Source organism: Tursiops truncatus, chromosome 17 (assembly GCF_011762595.2).
Source record: "Tursiops truncatus isolate mTurTru1 chromosome 17, mTurTru1.mat.Y, whole genome shotgun sequence".
Taxonomy (NCBI): domain Eukaryota; kingdom Metazoa; phylum Chordata; class Mammalia; order Artiodactyla; family Delphinidae; genus Tursiops; species Tursiops truncatus.
In genome coordinates, this window is record NC_047050.1 from 43,936,704 (window position 1) to 43,958,242 (window position 21,539).

Genomic DNA, 21,539 nt, shown 5'->3' on the forward strand with positions numbered 1-21,539 from the left:
ACTTATAAAATAATGGTTAGGCTGACTACTGATGAACCTTCCACTTGTAAAATTCTCCATATAACACTGACTTTCTAATCTAAATGTAATTTATAACAGAAAAGGATTTTCAGGTCAAACACAAACTTTAATAACATCTTACACTCAAGCACTTAACTGAGACTACAATGTTAATATTGAGCTGATCTCCATTTTAGCCAGTCAGAGAAAAAAATAACATGAAGGAGCATGTAGCCTGGAGTCAGTACCCACGGCCCGCATGTACATTCCATTGGTAAAAACAGTCACTTGCCTGCATTTAAGAGGGACACTGGGAAATTTGGTCTAGCTGTGTGCACAGGAATTAGAGGGGAGCCTCAGTTTTATTAAACAGATAGCAGTTTCTGTCACACAATTGATGGAAGCATTTTTTCTTAGTTACTGGTATTGATTATGAATTATTAATATGAAATTGAAAAGAACTAGTGAAAATGGAAAAATGGTATGAATATTTTGTAGAAAAAATTAAAAAGCTAAATCTTTTTATAATCACTACCTATATGATTTTTTAAAAATTTTCACATCAGCATTATATGCTAAATATGAACGTTAAAATGTTATCACACAACAGGGAGGGAGTAGTTACTTGTCTGAAGAGCAGTTGTACTGTATATAGTGTCAATACGGATCTTGCCGAAATAGAATTTGTTTTAGAGATTCACAGTAGTTCCCCTCAAGCAGTTTAAAAAAATGTTTTTGATGACAGCTACTGTCTTTTAAAGATAACCATGGCCATTTAAAAATACCTAAAATTAATCTGCTGAATTAGAGTTAATGCATATTCTGACTTTATACAGTAGCCATCCCCATTTAACATTATGTGGGATTGAAAGCATGAAGCCCACATCTGAAATGTCTCTGTAAATGGTTTATAATCCAGAGCTAAATACATGCTATAGTTCTGGAGAGGGCGCTGAACCTTAATCTAATCAATGGATAAATTATGTGGAGCTTGAGATTTTAGAGTTAAAAGATTTTTTTTTCCTCTACAGCACCATGTACAATTAACCTCTTAGGTTGTAAGAACACTTAAGATATGGGGTCAAGTAATGATTTTTTCCCCCAAGCCAGTCAATTTACCCAGGGCAGAATATATTAACAATAGTTTCTAGCACGTGCTCGATCCAAAGATGGTCTACATAACATCAATGCTTTGACTCTGGAGTGGATTAACATTAAGGAACCACACAAACTGACAGGTTATCTAGTTCTGACTGCCCTTCTTGAGCTAGGCTCAACCTGCCCCCACTAGGAATTTCAATAAACATTCAATTCTAACTGTGGTCAAATATTTCTAATAAAAAGTTTGTAAACTGAAAATCCATCTCTATTCTCGTGATATACCTCTCTCACTGTCCTTTAATATGATTACAGCTGGAAATTAAGAAGAGTAAAATATCAAATCTGTAGGAACAATCAAGACTACAAACTATCTAAAACACCAAAACTGCAGCCTAAGCTGGTGGCAAGGCCCTAACCTCTGGGCATCCAAGCACTTCTTGGAGCAACAGATTGGTGTAATAGAAACAGTATAAACTAAAATCAGGAAGACCTTAAATCCCACTCTCATCAATTTTGAGATCTCAGGCAAGTTAATCTCTCAGAGTCTTAGTTTTCTCATCTATTAAAGAAATAAATTTAATTTTATAAAATGATTTTTTAAATAAAAAATATATTTACAAATGATTAAAATGAAAATCTACTTCAAAAGGCCGCTACGAGGTCTAAATGAGAGTATAGTTTATATACACAGGAAAGCACCAATCACAGCTCCTACTCAGTTAGATGTAAATATAAGACATGGGGATCTTGACAACCAAAAAATCTGCTTTAGTGCACTTGTACTCTCAACTTTAGTACTTCAGTTCAGGTTCCGTAATCAAAAATTTGTGTATCTAATAAGAGCGGTGAAATAATGCACAAAAAACTTTCATTTAAAAACACAAGATTAAAGAGGGCGGGGACATGCTGAGCTCTGGGCTTTCCCACCTGGTTTTGTGGTGCCTCCTGAAGGTTCTGATGAAGGAATACACTGAAGTAATTACAGCAAAACAAAAACAAAAACAAACCTACAGGATTAAATTATATCAAAGTACATAAGATAAAGGAAACATTTTCTATTAGTACTTGTTCTTCTTACAGCAGACTTGTAAAAGGCACAAGCTTACACTGCTTACTACCTATGTTCAAATCCCAGTTCACTGCTTACTAGCTATGTCAACTTGATGAAGTTCTGAAATTTCTCTGGGCCTCAGGTTTCTCATCTGTAAAAGAGACAGAAAATAGGTGTGACCTCATGAATCTCCCCCCAGCAGGACTCCCAGGGGTCCACAGATCACTCTAAGAACTGTTGACTGACTTAAAGTAATCTGTACCATTCACCTTTCAATATACCCAGCTCTAACACTATGTTCTCCCTCAAGCCAATTCTCAAAAATATTCAGTTTAGTCTACATTTTCTGTACCTCTCAGGTCTGAAGAGCTTTCAACTGAAGGAAAAACAAAAGGAAATATCCCAATTTCTGTCAATATCAACAATGGACTAGCTAAATAAATTGCTACACTCATCAAACACTATACCGACGTTAAAAAGAATGCGGTAAGTGCCAGTATGGAATGAAGCATAAGATATACAACAAAGTGTGTGGGTTCAACTTACAGAACAGTTTGTATATGATCCTACCTGTGTATATTCTTCAAGGACAGAACTGTTTGAGTGGGCACTGCAAGTTCCCAGGAGGATACAAAAAAGATTAGACATTACCTCTGAGGAAGTGGGATGACATCAGAAGGGTTTTGTTTTTTGAACTTTATATCCTATGCTCTGCAACATGTTATCCAGAGCAAGTGTAATTTAAAATAATTATGATTTTGCACCTTTGACTTTCCACATACGTATTCTTAATCTACTTATAGGCTTCTTAAAGACAAACGTTTTGCACATATTAGGCACTCAAACATCAAATCCCCAGGCCGAATTTGTAGACTAATTTGAACTGCTTCATTTAAATATAGCAGAGGAAACTTAGAACAATCTTAAAGGAGAAAAGCCTAACATCAAGACTATCAAAAGTTCATCATCTTACCAAACTTCTAAATATATAGTTAAGATAAAATGTAGTAAAAATTGAGGTTGATATTGTAGGTTACATAATGAATATTTTGCTCAAAAAGGAACAATGTTCTGATTCTTTAAAGACCTAGAAATTGCTCAAAAATGACAGGTGTTTGGGTGCTGTACTAAGCACATATATTCAGAAACAGCAGCCAAAGGGCAGCCAAAGCATACCCTAATATGCTTTCAGGACCCTTGGATAAGCGCCAGGTACTATGTAATGCCTCTGGAGGGGGCAACTAAGGGAGACAAACAACTACAAAGCTTCACCAGAGATAGGGTGGGAGGACAGTTCGAAGCAGCAAGGTAGAGTAAATTTCTTTGCAAGTCAGGACACCTAGATTTTGGTACTACAACTCTGCCACCAAGAGGAGTGATGGGAGTTTCAAACAAAAATCATGACACCTCCTCATTCGATTTTCTTGTGTTTCACAGTAGCATTCATTTCAAAACCTTCCTTCTAAATTTCACCCCAGGAAAGCTTCTCTAACGCACTGAACACGTCCCGCCCCCCACCATTCCTCACTTGTCCTTTCCTTTTTTTCTTAAATGGGAATCAGACAATGTAGAGAGTAAGGGTCCTTAGACTAAACTTTAAAAAATTAACAAGAACTCATTGTAAACCATTTATATATTTATTTCAGCCCTAAAGAATGACCACCTGCCACTATGCAAATTAAATCACTGGGCTAGTGGCTGTGATTTAGCTTGTCAATTAGAATACATGAAGCCAAGTAATGAAAATGTATTTCAAAGGAAAATCACAAGTTATAGAGCTGGGATTTTTCCCCCTCTCAAAAGAGTAATCCATTCATTATAAAATTGCATAACCCATTTAAAAAGGACTTTGGCAAACTATACTTAGTTCTAACCTTTGACAAAGTAATCATACTTATGGGGCATCTATCTTAAAAAAAAAATTGATACTTTTGCACCACAGGGTGTTTTTAGAAGTCCTCCCTGCTGTTTAAATTAGAAAATATAATGTCCTACCTAAAGATAATGGTTTGGTAACAGAACAACATGTGTCTCCTAATATGATGCACCAAGGAGGGCACAATATCATTTCCAGGAATTCTTCCCCAAAATGCACAATCTGAGTTTACTCATGAGGGATCACCAGACAAATCCAAACTGAGGGATATTCTACAAAACAACTGGCCAGTACTCTTGAAAAAAGTGGCAAAAGGCAAGGACTGAAAAACTGATCCAGATTAAAGAAGAGTAAGGAGACATGACAATGAAATGCAAACTGTGATCCTGGATTGAATTCTGGACCAGAATTAGGCAATTATAGTGGTATAATTTGTAACTGCTATAGGTTATATAATAGTTTATTTTATCCATTATTTTATTAATTTATTGATTTTGATCATTATACTGTAGTTACACATGTTAACATTTGGGGAATCAGGTAAAGGATATACGGGAAAATTTGAACTTATTTCAAAATAAAAAGTTAAAAAATAAATGGTTAGAAAGGCAGTTTAATTACCATATGTAGAAGAGGCTATTTTCACTTTTGGTTACTTAATACTACACTTATATAAAAGTAAGTTTTAAAGAAAAACCTTCTTAATAGTGACTATTTCTAGGGGACTTCCCTGGTGGGGCAGTGGTTAAGAACCCGCCTGCCAGTGCAGGGGACATGGGTTCAAGCACTGGTCTGGGAAGATCCCCACATGTGGCAGAGCAACTAAGCCCTGTAACTACTGAGCCTGCGCTCTAGAGCCTACTGAGCCACAACTACTGAGCCTGCACGCCTAGAGTCCATCCTCCACAACAAGAGAAGCCACCGCAATAAGAAGCCCGTGCACCACAACGAAGAGTAGCCCCCGCTCGCCGTAACTAGACAAAGCCCGTCAACAACGAAAATGCAGTGCAGCCAAAAATAAATAAATAATTTTTTTAAAGTGATTAAAAAAAAATGACTATTTCTGGAAGACGACATTATCAGTGAGTTCTGTTCTCCACTCTTATACCCTTTATGTGCTCATCTATGTTTTTCAAATTTCCTTATTGGCCTGGTACAACTTGTATTTAGGAGAAAAAAATGTCACAAAAATAAGTGATGTGTTTGCAAATTAAAATGAGGGGTGGAGAGGAGGTTCCCACTTTGTCTTGGAGAGTATTCCAACAATTGGTTATACTGTTAAATTCAATTTCCATTAATTAATATACATTAAAAAGTCACTAAGCAAACAGTAAATAGTCCCAGAATAATAAAGCAAAAGAATCAACCTCTAATGAGACATTTACGGACTGCAATTTGAAAACATAGCTGGGCAAGTGTCTCCTTTGACTTGATTTCACCAGATGTGTGCACAGGGAAGACCAAGCCTCTACAACCCATTGCTCTGTTTTAGACTGTACTATCATGGCCCTCTTCCCTGAACACAAAGGAAAAGAGGCCAGGATATAGATAGTGCGCTTTCATACCAATCAGGCACAAAAAATGCCGATGGCTAAAAGGGAAAAGGTGCCAAGAACTTGAGGCACAAGGCCCTCAAGTGTGATTCTTGCTATTTTCATTTTAAGTACAGAACCCTAAAATATAGTCTAAAACTAAAGCCATCACTTAAACAAAGTGGTAATTTTTCCAGTTATAAGATGGGATTTAACCTTCTCTAAAAAACACTTCTAACTTCTCTAATGTCCAACTCATTAAACAATTCAAATACATGAAATTCCAATGCAACAAAAATTGGGCACTCCTCGTAAATTAAATGCAACAGGATCTCTCCTAGATTAACAAACAAGCATACAGGTCATGCAACTGGACAAAGTCTTATTTTGCTTCAGCTTCTTGATCTGTGAAAATGAAAAAGCTAGGGTAGATGCTCCTTCAAGCCCCAAATCCAATGATTCTATAAAATTCACCTCCCAATTTATTATTCAATTAAATAACTCAAAAGCCCCACAAATGTCATTTTAAATAATATCCCCAATATGAAGTTTAATTCAAATTCTATAGCACAACGGAGAAGTTCACAATTCTGGTCCTGCACAATTCCCTTGTGCACAGAGAATTTTCCCAGAATTTTCACTTTATTCTGTAGAGCCCCTGAGACTTTTATCATTCCTAAAGTCTCAAAATTCTAAAAGGCAAGCAGCTATTTTCATTGCAACGAAGGCCCATCAATTTAGAAATTATTCTCTTACTCCCTCTTGTGGCTGCATTGCTTTCCTTTCTTTCAATTGCAACTCCACCAGTTGCTCCACCAAAACTGCTAATGAATTAGATGGTGTCAAGAACTAATTTGGTACGTATTTGAAGACTTTCTGTGTAATGTTGGCACACAGTAAAATTTTAGGTATTCTATAAATGATAAAGTCATACAGATATGAAGGGACAGAGCTTCTTAACTTCAAGGATGGAACCATAGAGGACTCTGACCAGTCACTTAACTGAATGCATTTTCCACTAATAAGAAATAGATGGCAAGTCTGCACCATCTAACTTTTAAAATAGCAACAAGGAATTTGATAAAGCCAAGATATATTATTCTATGGTGTTTAAGGAATGTTGAAACCAGCCTAAAATTTCATTTTAATTCCTGTTAAAAAGCCAGAGTAGTTTGGCTCCCTGATTCTTACCAAAAACGAAACAAAAGACAACCACATAAAAACTCAATGCTGATAGAAAGCCTGGTGTGTTCTAAAATGTTTTTTTTTTTAATTAGTATTTTAGTCATATTCGAAATGTACCTCCTAAAGATGAAAAGATGGTGAAAAGTACCAAAAAGAAATTATTGAGCATTGAGTGATAACTGCTAAAACTGTCTGACACTAGGGTCCCCTTCCCCAGAGCCTTTCTCAGAGCTAGCATTAACGTTGACCTACTTGGGTTGAAGTTTCTCACCAATCAAGGCCCCATTTCCCAATATTTCCATCACAAAGCACTTTTTGTTTTAAAAACCTCATTTTTTATAGTGTTTTTTAAAACTTGCACATGCACATTGTGTGTTGTGTATAATTCCTTAGTGGGACCAGATTATCAGCCACTTTTAAAAAAGAAGGTTGAAGACCAGCTCTTCTGAATTTGACCAACACACAGTACTTTCCCCTCTAGGCTGTTGAGATTCTTTTTATGAGCAGAGGCTTTTTATATTTATTATGTTTTTCTTTATGCACAGGGCTTATAAAGTAGCAAGTAATCAATAAATATTAAATTTAAAGTTTAAGCAGTTTATTAAAATTCTCTTAAATTTAATCCAAAATTAATAAATCAAGCCACAATGAAGTGATATCAAAGAAGCACAAAAGAAGGTAAGCAGTATATTTGCTATCTACTATTACCACGGGGATGTATTAACTCTATATAAAATATCCTAGAGGTAGATGCTATTATTATTTCCATTTTGCAGATGTGGAAATAAGAGTCACAGAGATGTAATACCTGCCCAGAGTCATAAAATGAATTTTAAAAATTCAAACACCAAAAATCTGCATAGTCTGTGCTAGGTTGTATCACCCCTTTAAAGTAAAGCAGCACACATTATAGTTTATTTTTTAGAAATATTCATAAGATTATTCTTCAAGTCTTATCCCTATGACCCAATTAAATTTAAGTCTGATGATAATCCTCTCTTATCAGATGGAAACTATCAAATGGTAAACTGAAGGGAAAAGTCATTACTGTTAACAAAGTGTTATGATCCATCGATGTCATTTCCAAACATCTTCTAAACACCGTAGTAAAATACTCATCAAATTACTGACTTGAGAATTTGCTTGTTCTAAGAATACTACTGCCTACCTATACACTGTCCTCAACTGTCAATTTCCCAGAATCACATTTTAAAGGTAACGTGTTTTGAGTAGGATTTTCATCACGTTTCCCTTGGTTGAATGTGGTCCAAGTATTCCTTTGAAATTCTGGGCAATGGTGTTTAATGTATGTTGTTTTAAGGGGCAAAAATAATTATGAGTTGACAATTCATGAGTCTTGGATCAACAAGAGAAGTAGGTCTGTCTCAGAAAAGCATTTGTATTTAATCACTTAGATGAGAAACATTCAACTCACCACTGGGTTCCCTGGTAATACCGCTAATTTAAAAAAACTCGTAGATCCTGGAATTTGTTTGCGAGATGGAAGTTAACCTCCACTAAAACATTTCTAACTTCTCTAATGATGTCCAACTCATTAAGCAATTCAAATAAATGAAATTCCAATACTACAAAAACTGCACCTTTTCTAGGTCTTAAAAGAATGAACATGCATACAAGTCAACCAATTGGACAAATCTTAGTTTGACTTACTTAACTCTATAGATTAACATTTGACTGACTGTCATTACATTCTTACTTTGCCATCCTACCTGTAGTTAATACCATCGTAACCGTATTTTTATTTGGGGGAGAAGGGAAGAAAACTCACAAATTCTGTTGAAAGAAAGAAAAAGCTTATATGCTGAAACCTTTTAGTTATCTATTCCAATACAAACAAACATGAATGTGCCATACAACAGGACCATACTGGTAGAAGTCACATATATTCAACCATGCTTTGTTGCCCCCAAGATCCACACTATAGCAAACTAACGTCACCAGAAAAACATTAGTGAAATCTGCCAAGATATAAGACTATTTAATACTACATCACTACTTATGTCACATTATACCTTACCAGAAAATGCAAAATTATATCAGTGACAAACGACAACTGCTACTGCATAGCAATTTTTACAGATACAAGTTTTCATCATTATAGGGAAATGCTCACTAGAGAATAAAGGAGAATGACCTGTTGCAAAGAAATGTACTTAGTACAATGGGAACTGATAAGAATGTGGTGGCTAAGCATGCCATTTCTCCCAAGCCAAATTCAAATTTGTGCCACCTAAATATTAAGCGTATCATTCCTTCAGCATACTTTACATATTAAATACCACAAATGTCAATGGTCCTGTTTTTAAGGGGAATAAAGAAATAGAGCCAATCTTCTTAAGTTCAAAAACAACATGGATATCAAAATTAAAATAAGTTACAGGGCTTCCCTGGTGGCACAGTGGTTCAGAGTCCGCCTGCCGATGCAGGGGACACGGGTTCGTGCCCCGGTCCGGGAAGATCCCACATGCTGCGGAGCAGCTGGGCCCGTGAGCGCAAAATAAATAAATAAATAAGTTACAAATCAGAGTAATGAAACCCTCAGGAAACCCTCGGGCCATAAAGATGGGAATCAGCAATGGCTTGTGTCAGGGAAAGTAAGACCAAACTAGAGCTGAAGGCGTTATAGAGGGTATTCTGGCAAAGATGGAGCAAATGAACAGAAGGAAAGCACTGTTTTATAAAACGGTAAGAAGAGTAAGAGCTGTCTGTATATAGCATAGAACCGGGAAAAGAACAGTAAAGATAGCAAGTCCGAGTGAATGACCACCACTAGCTGTAAAAGGTTTACAATTTAGCTTCTGTCCATTAAAATTAGGTCAAGTTTACCCTTCCTCACACCATCACTTCCTTGCCAATATGCTTCTGAGTGGGAGAGTAAGGGGCAGAACTACTACTAACTAGTACAATGGCAATGGCAAATAATCCTGAGTACTACCCACGGGAGTGCATCATACAAATGAGTATCAACAATGTAAACGGTTGAGAACCTATGATGTAGGTAACACAGCAATAACTTGCAATCAGAAAATGAAGTCAAAGTTGAGTCCAAGATGTCATTTTGATTAAGTCTAGAAAATGTGCTAAAAATTAAGAGGCTAGAAAGGACAGGTAGTTTCAAAAGGAAGATGAACTCTTGCTTGTAGCACGCTGAAATTGACAGCAATTCTAAATCCTCTAAAGAACAGTGTTTATTCTCAATGTAAAACCATAATAAAGAAAAGAGCTATGGAAACCAGGATGAAATCACAAGAGGAATATCTCAGGAATTCTAGAAAAAAAATTCTAATGCTTATTAGAATTGCAATGCACTACATTAATTTTTAACTTAGCTGACATCAGAACACCCATAATTTTGACTTTTAAAAAATTTCTCATACACACAAATGTTCTTCAATATAAATGTGTCAAAGATCACCTATTTTGGAATAAAAAACTTGTGGTCAAATTAATCTAAATGGTCCAATAACATTTAATATTATAAATGAAGAACTATTTCACATACTGGGCTCCCTCTACGTGGTAGAACCAGTCATCAGATATGAAAATAGGTAATATATTCATGGGGGAAAAAAAAAACCCTGTCTTTCACAGGTTAAAGCCCCAATTCCAAAAAAAAAACCCCAAGGTTAATATATGAATGTGATAAACTATGATGGAGGGCACTGAGAATCTATTTCTGACATTAGTAAAAGGAGAAAGTTAGTCCAAAGAACAGAACTGGATGATCAGAAATCCAAAAAAATGGTCAAATCAAAAGCTCTGATTTTCTTTATAAGAGCAGAATTATTTTTGCATGTCTATCAACACACCTTGTTGTTGGCAAAATCTGGTGTCACTTCCTTTGCCTGTTTCATACGGCCATTAAGTCCCACATGCCTTAATTTATAACATAGTAGACCCTTCATGATCTAACCAGTACCCCTCTCTCTCCTAATCTCTTGCAAAATTATTGGAAAAGGCTTTTAAATAAAGCAATGTTCCCACCTACTGTTCTGATAGAATGAACCATCACTTAATTTGCTGGATTAACCAAATCCTACTTACCTAATAGACTGGCTTTACATTAGGCCTTTCATTCCTAAGTAAACATCAATCATGCCCATGACTTTGGGCTAAATACTTCAGATAAGTTTTTCGGCTACTCTCTGGAACTCCCTTCAGCTTCTATCAGCAGTTATAGCCTTATTAAGAGTCCCATATTTGTTTCCGAACTATGCCATTATACTTGGCTATAATTACTTAAAATGGTATGTTACTTAAGTGTTATGAAATATAAGTATGAAAAGAAGTGTTCCTATGAAAACTAAGCTGAATGCGCGAAACGACTAGTTTTTAAAGGAGAGTCACACACACACGCACACCACTTGGGTTATTCAAACTAAAAGATTAGAAAAATATTTCTAGGATTATGAACTGATTATTCTTCTAGCTTTCAAGTTCTCACTCTGCTATGCAAACTCAAACAGCATTTTGTAAAGGATGCATCTATTTTAGGGGTGTCTAGTAAATTATTTCCAAACTGTGGATCTATGCATATTCAAAGAAAAGGTCTTAGCTCCACATTAGCAATGGGCAAATGAACATACACATCTGTTTTAATTGAAAATAAATGTTTAGACCAAGTATGAACACATACTTGAACCACTTTCCAATTAAACAACTAACTTGGGTCTTCCTACTGTACCACTATTGAGGTGTTACCAGTAAGATTTCTTTACTGATAAAGTTGGGTTTTTAGAAGAAAAAATGAAAATAAGAATTATTCTCCATACGCTATTACAACTCTAAGGTAGCTTTATTTTCCCTCCTTTCTAATTCAAAAGCCTCTGCTAGGGCTGAATACAATTTCTTCCTCTTTCTTGGGCAGATTAGATGCATAAGTGTGCATGTTCCTCCTCTACTTTAAGATTTTACTCAGGTTTTTTTTTTCCCCCCGGTACGCAGGCCTCTCACTGTTGTGGCCTCTCCCGTTGCGGAGCACAGGCTCCGGACTCGCAGGCTCAGCGGCCATGGCTCACGGGCCCAGCCGCTCCACGGCATGTGGGATCTTCCCAGACCGGGGCACGAACCCGCGTCCCCTGCATCGGCAGGCGGACTCCCAACCACTGCGCCACCAGGGAAGCCCATTACTCAGGTTTTTTGCTTTAAGTCCAATTTTGAATCCTTTCATCTTTTCCTCTTAGTTCACTTTTAACTATCTTCACAGCTCATCTAATCACTAAACATCTCCAGGTCATCTATATCTCCTCTTAGAACAGGCAGGAAAGACTTCATTCTTATCTAAGTATTGCTATGCCAAAAAAGGACAGGTAACCTGTTGCTCTTGATCAAGCTGTTATTCTTCCCCTTCCCACCAAACGGCTAACATCTACCTCTCCTTTCTTTGTTCCTTTATTTTCTTTCATTTACACTTCACACACCTCAGACTTCCCAAATATACAAAATACCTCACCAGGGTCAATGTTTAATGGTTATCATGAAAACTCTTTTAAAAAGACTACTGAATTTTATTCCCAAAAAGACTATCAAATGTACTCCTTCCTGGAAGGGACTGTTGCTATCTGCTATGTCACATAAGGTCTTTGTACTCTGAAACATACCAAAAACAGTTATTGACAAAAACATGTAAATATATATAGTAGTGAAAATGAATATAACACTGCAGAAGTCTTCTGAGAAGCCCTTATTCCAATAAGTGAACTGCCTAGTGATTTTCAACTTAAAACTCTATATAGCAGTTTTTAAAGCCTAAGACACATATTAACACATTATTGACCAGGGGATTTCTGCAGAAACTAACGCCTGTGGCCAAAATCTGTCTCTGGTCAAAAATGTGTTAACATATTCAGACTAGGAAGGACCCCAAAGCTGCCTGGTTTCCTAGCTTGCTCCTGCTTAATGGCATTTCCATGAGCTAGAGATAAAACCCAGTGCCCAGCAACCACACCTTGAAAACCACACCTTAAAAATGTAGAGAAGCATAATAAAATGGAACGCAGTCAAGTTAACTGAATCACACAACTACTGTTGCCAACTGTTACAAATGGCAGACTCATGATTTTACTGATTTGTGAAAGGAAGCCATTCTTTACCTTATACCAGTGGCTTTCAATTTTTAAATGAAACCTTTGAAAATTTGCTGGCCAGTACGGGCCCTCTGCCCTAGAAAAATACACAATTTTTAAGGCTTCTTGGATCTTTTAATTCCAATTCTTGGACTCCTGAGTTACGAGACCTCTATATTATTAGAGGCAGGTTTGTACTATTGTCACTGCTTTAAACAGAAGCCCAAAACTGAGATAAATTGGGGCACTAAGAGTACCTGATTTTCTTTCTCCACAACAACCCTATGGGGTAGATATTATTCCCATTTAATTGAGCTCAGTTTTCTCTGAGGGATGGAAGATTTCTTTAGGCCACTCGGCTATTCAATGGTAAAAAGTTGGTTTGACTCAAAACCTGGAGCTCTTTTTACAACACTACATTCTTCTTTGAGTTTGAATTAGGTTCAATCTAGTATGCATATCCTCATTTCATTTTCCATTTCATCATGTTCAGATAAAGTACCCAATTTTTTGGCTTCTTTTGAGTTTAGACAGAAGAGGTGTTGATCCCCTCCCCCACGAACACGAGAGCTTTTGGTCTAAGATCTGGTAGAAAAGGCAGACTACATTAGTTCACAATTTAACGACACAAGGAAGAAAACTGCAATTTTTTTGGCATAAAGAGAAGTCCATGCTGTGAAGAATAAAGCCAGTGACCATTTTCCACAGTAATGCTCTAAAACTTTTGTCCAAAGTAACATGTTCCCTGCTCTTTCTCTGCTTAAGTAAATGATATAAATTAAGCAAACTGCTCTTTCTCTGCTTAAGTAAATGATATAAATTAAGCAAACACTTGATAAAGTGCCCATAACCAGAATGGCGGTAACCTAATAATGGACTAAAGAGCTCTTCAGAAGAACTTTGAACCGTGGAGGTTAGTTCCCCCTAGTAGGAAGAAAGAGAATATTTTCTTAGCCAGTATGATGCAGGTACTCAATAGAACAATGAAGTCTGGTTCATCACTGATGCCACCAGCCAATAATGTTAATTCTGAAAAGGAATTACCTGCTTGTTTTCCTCAAATTAAAAGTCAAAGTTCAGAAAAAAACTAGAGTAATAAAAATTATAACTGGTTATATTTTTATAAGTAAGATATTGAGATATAATTAAGCACACTTTCATTAATCATCAAGTAAATCAGTTCAAACAATTATTTTCTCTAGGAGAAATAACAGTTCTGCTATATTTTACTCTTCCATTTTACTAAAAAGGGGAAAAGGAATTTTATGCAAGATGTTTCCAGAGTCAACATGACCTGCCTGAAAAAAAGATGACAGGGAAAGAAAGAAGCCTGCCTGTAACGAATCACAGTATCTGTAAATATCAAATTTTCCCAAGTTGAAACAGAAAAGGCCTTGGAAAATTAGCAGTGCTGCTGACCTAGTTCTATTATCCTCTTTTCCAAAAGAAGGCTTTTTGCTCATTTACTTAACAAATACTTGAGTATCTACTATATGTTAAGAGGCATGAGCCATGCAAAGATCACTACTGGAGCTTTACTTTAGAAAAGACTAAGGCTGGAAGCAAAAGCTTGTTTAGGATTCTGAGTCTTCTGTATAATAAAGGAATTAAACTTTCATTTATCTATACTTTCGAAGTGGAAATTTCGTTTAGACTCGGTAAGAAGCCAGTGCTATTCTGAAGGAGAACATGGGTAGTGACCAGTATGAAACCCCCTTAATAATCATAACAAGGAGAAGCTATTTAGAGATTAATCCAGTTATTCTCACCCACGGATCCTATTTTTTTTCCTTGATAAGGAAACCAAAGGGAAGTAAAGTTAAAACTGCTATAGTCTTTTCCTAGGAAAATCCTCACAATGACAGGACCTTTTATACTTCTTGTGTGGAAAACATGCAGATACCTACCTGGAATCTCAAATAAGCTGTAAATAGAGGGTAAATGTTACTGCGTCCCCCACTTATTCCTAAAATTGACTTTTGTCTTAAGGGAAATTATAACTTGTAGCAAACTCTTTGAAACCAAAATAAAAATTATTTGATCTATTAGGTGTAATAATCGGAGGAAAAATATCAGAGCGAACAAAACTCAGTAACGTACACAGGTGCTAATCAGTAAACAGAGCAAGGTGGGAAAAGCCCAACATGTTTTTTATTATAGGAAAACATCATATTTTCAAATTTTAAATATTCTTATTACCTTAGCAAACCACAAGATGAGCATTTGTCATTTAGTATCAATAAAAGCCAGAACTCCCTTCTCATCTTAGAAATGAATGATAGCTATCAATGTAAAGATTTCAAGTAAGCAATCAAAAACAAACCACACACAAGACAGACACCACACAAGAAGACTGGCGCCCACGTTAAGATAAAAAATATTATTGTGCTTTAAAAAGATAGCCTAAAGAAAATCATCATTTAAGAAAAATACTCATAATTTAGGAACTGAAGATATTCCATTAGTCTCAGACTAGTATAAAGGAATCATAATACCATTATAACTTTAACAAAAACTCCAAACCCCACAACATGAGAAATAATCCTATATCGCTCATTATAGTAGTTCTTCCGTAAACAAGGTTCAAATAATTAAGTAGTGCAGCTGGATTTTCAGAGGAATGGGGATATTGCATCCCTCTATATACCAGAGCCCTGCCATACTGAGACCCAATGTGTAACCTGAAGTCCTGAAATACAAGAGAAATCATTTAGTAAAACCCACTTCAAATATTATTCCAAAAACCATGGTTCATTAAAAGGGGAAAGTATTAGTGTATATAAGTTGTTACATGCTAAATGGTTGGATCGTCTACCAATTTATCCTCAGATTTAAACTTTTCTGCCACAGAAAATCATTTGTAAGAAAATTTTAAAATTAACCAAAATGTAATGTTCAATTCTTTTAAGCTATTTAGAGAAGCAGTGCTTCAACAAGTAGATACTGAATACTTAAAATACTTCTTGAATGAACCTGGAAAAATCAAGCTTGAGTTTTTCATAATCTTTTATTGTGGTTGTCAGTGTTCAAAGTTGAGACCTCCAACACTTAAACGCAGGAAGAGGCAAAAGCAACTGTGAAGCCAGTTTTCCGCATGGCTGACTCATTACATTAACATTATAGTGGCTAATCCAGGGAAGGCTACTAAGTCTACAGTGAGTCTCCTATTACATCGCACCTAAAACAGGGTATGTAAAATTCCTGCATCCATATACGTACTTTAAAGAAAATCAGCTCTAGAACTACTACAAATATTCTAACCATAACTGAAGCGATATACAATTACTTTACCTTTTCAATTAGAACAAAACACACTACTAATCTATTTGAACTGATTGATAATCATCTTTGCATTTACCGTATACAACTGTTTTAACATCTTTTTGTAATGACACCCTGAAAGACTTGGAAATCTAGAACAACCCATTTGCAAAAGGAAAGGAAAAACCAAAGAAAGAAAAAGTTGAGAGTAACCTAACTGATATGCATTACAGGAACTCTATATCATAGCGACGCTAAACTGAATGGTTTGATTCTCACCAGTACATCATTGCAGATATCTCTTAGCTCGGTCTCAATTTTCTCTCTGTATTCTCGAGCCATCTGCTGTTTTTTCTCAGCACCTTCCGTCTTTTGCTCAATACTTGAGACGACCCTCCAAGATGACCTACGGGCTCCTACAACATTTTTATAAGCAACTGAGAGAAGATTCCTCTCCTCATTGGATAATTCAGCTCCTTGCTCAGTTACAGACTTCATGCAGGCCGCCATGTCGTCATACCGCTCAGCCTGCTCGGCCAGTTTGGCCTTCTGCACCAGCTCATTTTTATCCATGACTGGATGTTCTGCCGGGAAAAAAAAAAAAAGTAGCATTTAGATATTTTTTTTTCCATTAAAACAAACAGACTGAAAATTATACCTTTTGTAAACAAGCTATGTTAACACCTCAAACCTAATTACCTATGGAAGATTCTTTACACGAAAAATTTAATGCAGCCTCACAAAAGAATGCTAAGAAAAAAAATACTGGCATGCTCAGCATGCAGAGGGTACATTTAAAGCCATTAACACTGGTTTAGCAAAACTAAAATTACATTACCTCATCTTTGTTCAGGATCCTTATTTCACATAAGGTTAAAGCACATTCACCGAGAGGCGGCCTTAAAAACCAACCGTTATCTTACTTGGTCAAAATCTCAACTCCAGTTTCAAATATCACTAAATAATCCAAAATTAAGCAGCTTTTAGTGAAAACACCACCTATGAAGAACATTACACTATCACACTCCCAGAATCACGATACCTGTCAGTTGAATTAATTCATGTCCTTTTACTTTGGTAACAGCTACTCTTGTCAGGAGGGTTTAAATTTTAGTTGGTATCCCCCCCACCCCAAGTCCACTGATCTTTGCAACAGCTGATCGTAGCATGCCAATTTTCTGGGAGAAATGACCAAACTGCTTGTTTTAATATATTGTGAATGTAAAACCACCACCAAGGATCAATACATAACTGACCCTAAGGCTTCATTTATCTGTACCTTGTTATATGCACACAGGCTTAAAAAATAACACCCATGAATCCTGGAACTTCGATTCTTACTATCTGCGAGCACTAAAATGTATCTATTAAGTGCTTCCCGGTGTCACCAGTGTTTCTGATGTCACTGTTCAGTTTAAATGCAGAATTACTGCATTGTTCCTAGTAGTCAAAATTTAATTTAATACATTATCACCCGAGCTGCCCTTATATCGTAACTTCCTAATTCTTCCTCATTTTAAAGCTCCTTCGACTTTTCAATTTCCCCCGTTTTACTATTCCTTAATATATCCTTTTGAAAGGTCCTAAAGCAGCACAGAAAGATACTAACCCATACAGTGGTCCCACAGGGTACAGGATTTATGATGAACAGAAGAGTCACTGTCATTCACTACAGGAAATGACTCCCTTTCTTTACCTTCCCAGGGAAATCCCACAATACTTTTTGTTTCAAAAAACCAAATCGGCACAGGTCCTCTGTGTTTGAACAAGCAATTAGCGAGCTTGAATGGGAACTAGACTGTTTCAATACGAAAACTAAAATTTGTGATCGCATAACCTCTCCACCCCCCTCTTCTTGAAATTACTAATTTCTCCCCTCTTCTTGAAATTACTAATTTCTCCCCTAGGAACTCAAAAATGCTCTCGGACTAACGCTGCTTCTAATGAAAATTATCTAAGACCAGTACAAAGGTTTCTCTCCCCAACTCCTCGGATGCAAGCGGGAAATGGATTAGGTTTCTCAGAATAACCAGCGCTCCAAGGACTGGCCGCACCCATTTAACCCTTAGCCGGCCTAAGACGTCGAGGTGGGTGAAACGAAAACGGGCCAACTGCGACTTTAAAGTGCAAACCCTTCCGTCCGCGCCATCCGCAACCCCCCTCCTTGGCTCCGCCCAAGCTGGTGCCTCCGCTCGGTCCCCGAGTCTCCCTCTTTGTCATGGCGGATCTGTGTCAAGGAGCCCAACCTACTGCCGAGTGTTAATTCCCCCACCGGGGCCGGAGGGAGGAGCCGCACGCCCCCGCCCGAGCCGGGGAGGGGAGCCGCCCGCGCCGAGGGCACCGACGCCAGCGCCGCCCGCAGAAGCGGAACCAGACGAGCCGGCCGCGGACACACCCCACTCTGCCACCGGCGTCCGTCCGCCACCGGCCACCGCGGGTGCTCACTTAGTCTACGGGGACCCGACAGCTGCGGCAGGTGGGGGAGGGGCGAGCCACACCCAGGCGAGCAGGGCCACCGCCGGCTGTTATGCTCTGGCTCACCCGCCCCGCAGAGCGGGGTCCCCGTCTACACACCCAGACCAGGACCCTTCAGTTCCAGTCCCCGCGGGAACGAGCGAGACGCGCGGCCCACCGTCTTCCCCATCCTCATCCCTACCTGGGTTTCCAGCCCCCCTCCACCCGGACATAGAAAGCCAGCCCATCCCCCACCCCGCCAGGAATATTCAAGTCCCCCCGCCGCGGAACCCAGGAAATTCGGCTCTGGGTCGCGGGCGAGCCCCACCCCGGAGCCGACTCGCCCGAAGTGCAGCCTCGCCCAGGTCTACCTGGCGGGCGCTTCCGGGCCGCCTCGGCTCGCAGCCCGGTGCCCGGGCCTCCCGCCGCGCCGCCACCCGGGTGGGGGAGGGCTGGGTGCCGCCACCGCAGCGCGGGGCGCGGAGGCTGCGCCGAGGAGCGGGCGGGAGAGGCAGGGGAGGGGGGAGGCGGCGGGGAGGGGGCGGCCTCACCTGCGCCACTGCAATGCCCGCAGCCGCCGAGTCATTATCTCGGGCGGAAGCGAGCAGCGGGGAGGCGCTGAAAAGGGAGCTTCGGGGGCGCGGTGGGAAAGGATCGCAGCCGGCGGTGCCTCGGCCGGCCGGGAACCGGCGACCGGGCGGGTCCCGGGGATCTGGCGTGTGGGCGCCCTTCCCACCGAGGGGGCCGGGACCGGGGCCGGGCGCTCATCGCGGCCGATGCGGAAGCAAGTAGCCCGAAGCAGCCGCTAGCCGCCCGCCCGAATCCAGCGGAAGAGAAGCCGCCGCCCGTCTCCGCCTGAGGAGACTCCGCCTCAGCCCAGCGCCGCTCCCGCCGGGCGAGTGGGGCTGAAGGGATGCGGAGCGGGGACGGCCCCCGCGCTTTCGGAAGGCTGGCCGGGGACAGGAAGGAGCCGGGCGAGGCGGCGGCGGCCGGATCCCTTACCTGTGTCCGGAGTGGGTGGCGACGGACGGACGGGGCTCAGCGGTCTCTGGGCGGCAGCGGCGAGGCTGAGACTCTGTCCCTGGATCTCGCTGCTCACAGGCTACAGCCGCTCCGCAGACACGGGGTTTCCTCCAATCACCAGCCCCGGCAGCAGGGGCGCCACACGCACGATGACGTCAAACGCTGCTATGGCAACCGTTGATTGGTGCCCACAGCTCAGGGGGCCCAGAGCAACCGCCGCTCCCCAGCGCGGGGCCGTCCTGCCCGCCCGCACTAGAGGGCGAGCGGAGGAGCGCGCGTCCTCTCCGTTCCCAACACTCCTCCCCAGCCCGCTCGGCTTCCAGCTTTTCTACTCCTGTCCTGAGTGCGCCTGAACAGGAAGCTCTTTTTTTTTTTTTTCTCCTGGCCACCAATACCCCCACCCCTTACTCGCCTTCCCTTCGGATCCCCCCGCTACCTCCGCCGGCTCACTCTTCTAAACCAGACAGGAGGCAATTTCTCCCCACCCCCACCGTAGCTTTTCGTGCGATCCTTCTGCGCCTGCGCCAGTTACTCCCTCTAGAAGGGGCTCCCGTTCAGCAACATCCGGGACCTTTCACATCCTCCCCCACCACCACCTCCCAGCCGCCTGGCCCGCCCCGCCCTCCGTGTTTCGCGGTGGTAGCTGCCCCCGGGGCCATCCGAGGGGCGGGATTACGAGAGCGGCTCCGCGGCGCTAGCATCCGGATCTGGACTTGGGGTAGTGGGAGGGCGCGGTCAGAGGGTCGGGTAGGGGCGTGGTGGCGCGCTAGCCTGCTAGCCCGCCGCTCCCCCACGCCGGGCGGGGCGACCGGGGCGCGCGGCCCCTCCCTTTCTCCCTTCCGCCGCCGCGGCTTTACCTGCTGGCTCGGGGAAAGCGGCCGGAGGCCTTTTAAGGCTCGGCAGAGAGTGAGGCGTCCGGTCCCAGAGGGTGGGCTGAGCGACGGGATGGTTTTCCAATCGGAATTTGGGGATCAGCGCGCAGTGACAGCTGCGAGGGGACAATGGGTGGGCGCGAAGTGGGGCTGAGGTGGGGCAGGCGGGCGGAGCTGAGGCCTGGAAGGAGGCTCTCAGAAAGCCTACAACCTCCGAGGGGAAAAGACAGCTTCCTTAGATGGAGGCTTTGAGGTGGCCGGGGAGGCCTTAACAAGAAGGGAGGCAAAGAAAGAGGTTTGACCGTATTGCCTCGTTTCTCGTAGGTTACATTTTTGTGTCCAAATAAAGCTTTCACTTAAAGACCTCATGCTGCAGTGGTTTAAAACGTAATGATGATTACGTATTTTCTCCTGAAGCAAGGTTTTAGGGACTCGGAGGTTCCCGGGGCCCGGATTGACCCAGCTGGCGGTGGGCCGCAGGCAGGGCGAGGAGCAGGGACCGGGAGCCAGGAAGAGAGGAAAGAGAAGGGCGGAAATTGCAGGTGCCGCATTAACGTGCCAACCTAAAACGGTAGGGCCTCCACCCAGTCAATTTAAGGAAGTTCTAAGAGATGAATTCACAGTGTGAAATGTCCCTGATCCGTGTTCCTTTAAATGTATTAGAGCTTAGAAGAGATTAGTGCCTGGTTGACCTGCAAAACCAGTTGCAAAAGTCGTCTGGAGTTTATAGAACTCAGAGCTCTTCCTACTACCCATGTGTAAACTCCATCTTGGCCTCATTGACTTTTCCAACATCTCTTTACTGAGCACTTACTAGGGCCCTGCTTTAGGCACAGCTGACAAAGGAGCCTCACAGGAGTGGAGCCTCACAGGAGTTCAGCCTCAAGTTCCGCAGAGGATTGAACTTACCGGTAGCAGACACATAAAATGTTTCCTCCTTCGTCCAGCACCTGGTTCTTCCGAGCACCTTGTCTTGTTCTGTATGATGGATACATTGTCTGTGCCACAAGACTGTTCTACAAATGACGTTTTGCCTGAAGTTCCAACTGGCATTTATATAGTAAAAGATAAACCAGGAAGAGAGTTTTCCAGTGACCG

The 21,539-nt window shown here is 40.8% G+C and overlaps 1 protein-coding gene across 2 annotated transcripts in view; it reads right to left on the minus strand.

Moving 5' to 3' along the window:
• YWHAZ (tyrosine 3-monooxygenase/tryptophan 5-monooxygenase activation protein zeta) overlaps positions 1-19,926 on the minus strand; it is a 32,411-nt gene extending 12,485 nt beyond the window's left edge. Inside the window, exons 1-2 of one of the 2 annotated variants that reach the window (XM_019925048.3) lie at positions 19,549-19,926; positions 16,372-16,676 (exon numbers count right to left, since the gene is read on the minus strand). In XM_019925048.3, coding sequence (XP_019780607.1) covers positions 16,372-16,665 — 294 coding nt within the window. In that variant the 5' untranslated portion in view covers positions 16,666-16,676; positions 19,549-19,926. Of the gene's footprint in view, positions 1-16,371; positions 16,677-17,701; positions 18,055-19,548 lie in introns of those variants that run through there. The other variant, XM_019925047.3, reaches the window with a different exon arrangement.
• Positions 19,927-21,539: the final 1,613 nt, after the last annotated feature.